The sequence below is a fragment of the Diabrotica undecimpunctata genome, chromosome 7, assembly GCF_040954645.1.
Source record: "Diabrotica undecimpunctata isolate CICGRU chromosome 7, icDiaUnde3, whole genome shotgun sequence".
NCBI classification, from domain to species: Eukaryota; Metazoa; Arthropoda; class Insecta; order Coleoptera; family Chrysomelidae; genus Diabrotica; species Diabrotica undecimpunctata.
In genome coordinates this window covers 2954665-2959136 of record NC_092809.1, presented here as the reverse complement: position 1 = coordinate 2959136, position 4472 = coordinate 2954665, and the positions used below count along the sequence as shown (strand labels likewise).

At 31.1% G+C, this 4472-nt stretch overlaps 1 protein-coding gene across 1 annotated transcript; it reads left to right on the top strand.

The window, feature by feature from the left end:
• Positions 1–811: 811 nt before the first annotated feature.
• LOC140444903 (uncharacterized) lies at positions 812–1969 on the top strand. Its single transcript, XM_072536587.1, has one exon. The coding sequence runs from the start codon at positions 898–900 to the stop codon at positions 1807–1809; it is 912 nt and encodes a 303-aa protein (XP_072392688.1). The 5' UTR covers positions 812–897; the 3' UTR covers positions 1810–1969.
• The last annotated feature ends 2503 nt before the right edge of the window (positions 1970–4472 follow it).

Here is a 4472-nt window from a genome sequence, read left to right as displayed (position 1 = left end):
CCATAAGCAATTATATATTGTAACAAGTGACACCCAACGTGGTAGACAAATTAAATTTCTACAACTATCAAGCTCAATGTTTTGAAAAGCACAATGTTTTAAAAAAATGTCGTAAAATTTACGAATGACCCGTATTATAGGGTTAAAATAATTGATTTCGCCCGCATACCTGACATTAAAAATCACCGGTCGCTTCAAGCGTTGCTTCTGCAGAGAGAACGGTTCAGTCTGCAAAAAAGTGCTAATAATCATTTTTATTCAAAACTATCTCAGCTACATTTTTTTATTTAAAATATTATTTTCTACGGCGTACATGGTTCTTGGTAAATCGATTTTTTCCGAGTTTTCTCCCCTACAAAGGGGGTTTTAAGCGGAAGCCTAGAACTAAAACTGATAATTTTTTTGTATCCTTTTGCGGTCTCAAAATTGACATTCTCAGCAAAATTTAGATTATTCGTATAATTTTTAGAGTTTCAGTGGCATGTTCGTCTTTGACGACGGGAGTAATTATAAAAATTTTAAATAGCAGTTTACATAACAACTTTTATGTCCTGTTTCTAGTTAAATGTAAATTACCGAAAAGCAGTTATAATTTTTTATTTCACTATCACGGTAGTATTTTTATATCTCTTAGTATGGTTTAGCAAAATAGATTTAAAAATTAATGCAAATGGGTAATTCCTCGGACGCAAATAGAATAATCGCTGTGACTCATTGGTTTTACAACATAATAGTGTAAATAATACATATTATTTAAAGAACGTAATATAATACTTCAACCTACAATTAAACTTCATTTCAAGCCGGTACTGGACGAATGTTTGTGAGAAAAGCAAACATTTTACATAATATAAATAGCAGTGGATTTTATAATTTGGTTGTTGTCAGTCAGTAACAATGGTGTCGAAACTGTTATTTTTGGTGTTAGTGGCATTTGCTGTCTACGTGCAAAGTGAAATTACGGTAAATGTTTACACTAGTTATTGGGAATCAGAAGAATCAGTGATTCCATCAATCGAGAACTTGAAGGATGTTATCACCAATGTAACCTACAGGGTGGAAATTGAAAACCAGACTATTCCTAAATTACCTAGCGGAGTGTTACAAGGTGTGTCCATCACCGAGCTAAAACTCAAACATGATCAATTAAAAGACATTGAGCCCGGTGCGTTGGAGGGAGCCCGCATCAACAGAATTGAGTTCGACCACAATGACATTGAAACTGTCAAAAAAGGCGTCTTCAACGATAGGTCAATATGGGAGCTTGATCTATCCAACAACCAGATTTCCACCATCGAGGATGATGCTTTCGACACATTGGATGTGAGTCATCTACACCTTAACGACAACAATCTTGAAAAAATTACAGCAGGTACATTTCATAATACTAAAGTTACAAACTTAGATTTGAACAATAACAAAATTCAAAAAATTGAAGTTAATGCTTTAAATCAAATACCCAGTCTATATTACGTTCAACTGAGTAACAACCTAATTAAAGATCTTGGAGGAAGTTTCTCTAAGTTGGATACTGTAGTTGATCTTAACTTAGGCAACAATAAAATAGAAGTTATTGAACCAAATAGTTTTGCTGGTTCCAGGCTAAACTCATTACATCTTCAAGATAATTATATAACAGAGTTAAAAACAAATTCTTTTAATGGCTTAAATTTGAATTATTTGAATCTTAGTAACAATCACATTTCGTCAATACACAGCGACGCTTTAGCTGATCAGCCAGGACTTTACTCGATTATTCTCTCACACAACAATATTGGAGATTTGAAACCAAATTCCTTAAAGGTATAAACTCACAACAAACAACTTTGTCTTTAGATAATAACAACATTGTTAATATAGAACCTGGAGCATTTGACGAAATTGTTATTAGCGGATTGGAGTTACAATTAAATAAAATTGAAACTATTAAGAAAGGAGTCTTTAATAAAAAGACTTTTAACTTAATAAATTTAGAAAAAAACAAAATATCGAAAATTGAAGATAGAGCACTTGAAGATTTGGCTTTAAATAGCCTTACCCTTTCCGAAAATGTACTTAGTACTCTTACTGAAGAAGCATTCTTTGGAGCTAATATCACTACTGTTAAATTAGATAAAAACCAAATTAGTAAAATTGAAGATTCTACTTTCCATCAAATTAATGGTTTGTTTAGTCTTGACCTCAGTAATAACCGAATTGAAGATATTACTAATTTATTTAGCCATTTAGACACCTTGAATGATCTTAACTTGGACAACAATTTAATTAAAGTACTTAACCCAAACAACTTTGCAGGCTCTAAAATAACTTCTCTTTCTATTAATAACAATCAGTTAGTCCAAATCGGTAAGGGAGTTTTCAATGGTCTTCCATTTTCATCTATTTCCCTTACTGGCAACTTGATCTCTAAAATCGAAGATGGCAGTTTTGCCGATATAGAACAACTCCGTAACTTGAAACTTGGAAGCAACAAACTTGGCGATTTAACACCTGCTTCTTTGGGAACACTAAACAACAAAGAATTAGAATTAAGTCTTGACGATAACAATATTTCTAATATTGAACCCAACTCATTTAGTAAAGTTACATTACTTTCATTAAAACTTCACAACAACTCCTTAACAGCCATTAAGAGAGATACATTTAAGGGAGCAGAAATCGGTTTCATTAGTTTGCCCAAAAACCAGATTTCTAGCGTAGAAGAAAACGCTTTTGAAGATGTTAAGGGACTGAATTTAATTGATTTAAGCTTTAACAAACTACACGTGAAAGTTAGTTCCAATTCAAAACATATCAACTTATTCGTTACTCCTGGAGCTGATTTAAGCAGATATAATAGTGAAACTTTAAGCAATCTGGTTCGGGCATCGTATGGAAGTCCAGTCGAATTTTAAGTACAAAAGTATAAGAAATTTAAGACTGCTTGTATATTAAACATTTGTACATTTTTACTTTAAAAAACGTAGAATTCTTAAATTGTTAGATATTAACAATACTGTTTTAAATAATGTACTATATTGTTGTAAAACTGTGTTTTTTTCAAATAAGAAAAATATATTGATTGACCTGTAAAATGTAACTTTAAGAATGTAATTTTTCTTTTGTTATGTATGTACAAATATTTGCGTTTTGTTTTTCTTCTCATTATAAATAGTTTGATGTTTAAAATTTATACTTATGTTCAATGTGTTAAGATGGAAATTTTGTTTATGTAGTTATTTCGTAGATATTTATAAACAGTTATTACATATCTACTATTTAAAAATACTGTGTTATTGTTTTGTTTTATATTAAATAAAAATTATGTTATTAAAATTATTTCACATTTTTTTAACACATATCAATCATCATGTACCCAACATTTATTTTTCACGGCGGCGTCGTTTATTTATATTAAAAATTGTGCTTTGTTTTAAATATACAAGGTGACAACAGTATATAATATTTTAGTTTAGGTTTCTAAAAGTTTGAAAATATTTTTGGCTCTACTAAAGTTTTTTATTTTGCAACGTAGAATATGCTCTAATGGTTCAGAATCTTAATTCATCTAAAATCCACAAGGAAAATAATTCCTGCAGCTGGCTGTATACCACGTATCACAAAAAGAGGTTAATCTTTGTATATGGGTATATTTTATAAAAACCCTTAAAAGGGCTACATTAAAAACACGAACGTTTTCGGAACATGTTGTCCCTAAAACGTTCGTGTTTTTAATGTAGCCCTTTTAAGGGTTTTTATAAAATATACCCATATACAAAGATTAACCTCTTTTTGTGATACGTGGTATACAGCCAGCTGCAGGAGTTATTTTCCTTGTGGATTTTGTTAATTGACGGTATGGTCAACTTGGCTCTTCAATACATGCGCTTAGCCACTAAAAGATGTACTCTCAAGTTGGATATATGGTTCATCTCACAATGTATCAACTACAAAGTTTTTCCAACCTTTTGTAGAATTAAAACTCCAGGAAATGTTCCAGCCACCTTAAGGAACACCTTTCAACTAAAAATCCTAAAGAAGGAGGTTTGCAACCATTATGGAAAACTTAACTTTTTAAACTGTAAACTTAAGGTAACATATGACTTTTTACTTGAATCCATAGGTTTTGATAACTTAAGTAACCTTCTGAATGATGTTCAGGACAAAATGGACAGTGTAACCTCTATTTAATTCAGTAAACTTAAATCTAAACTCAATAAACTCATTAGTAATGCATCTAATTCACAAAATAATAACAGTAACAAGAACTAAATTTCTAATTTCCAATTTCACCCTAGGCTCAAAAATCTATCCTCAGTAATTTTTGATAAAAATGAACTCAACTTATTGAATCTAGGTCTCAAATATTCCATTCCGAGGAAGATTTCTGAAAAGGACCTTCAGAGTCTCTCCATTGAGCTAGATGTTATCATCCAGAATCTGTCAGTCCCTCTAAACCAAAAAACTTCAATTAGAAACTCTTGCTACAAAAC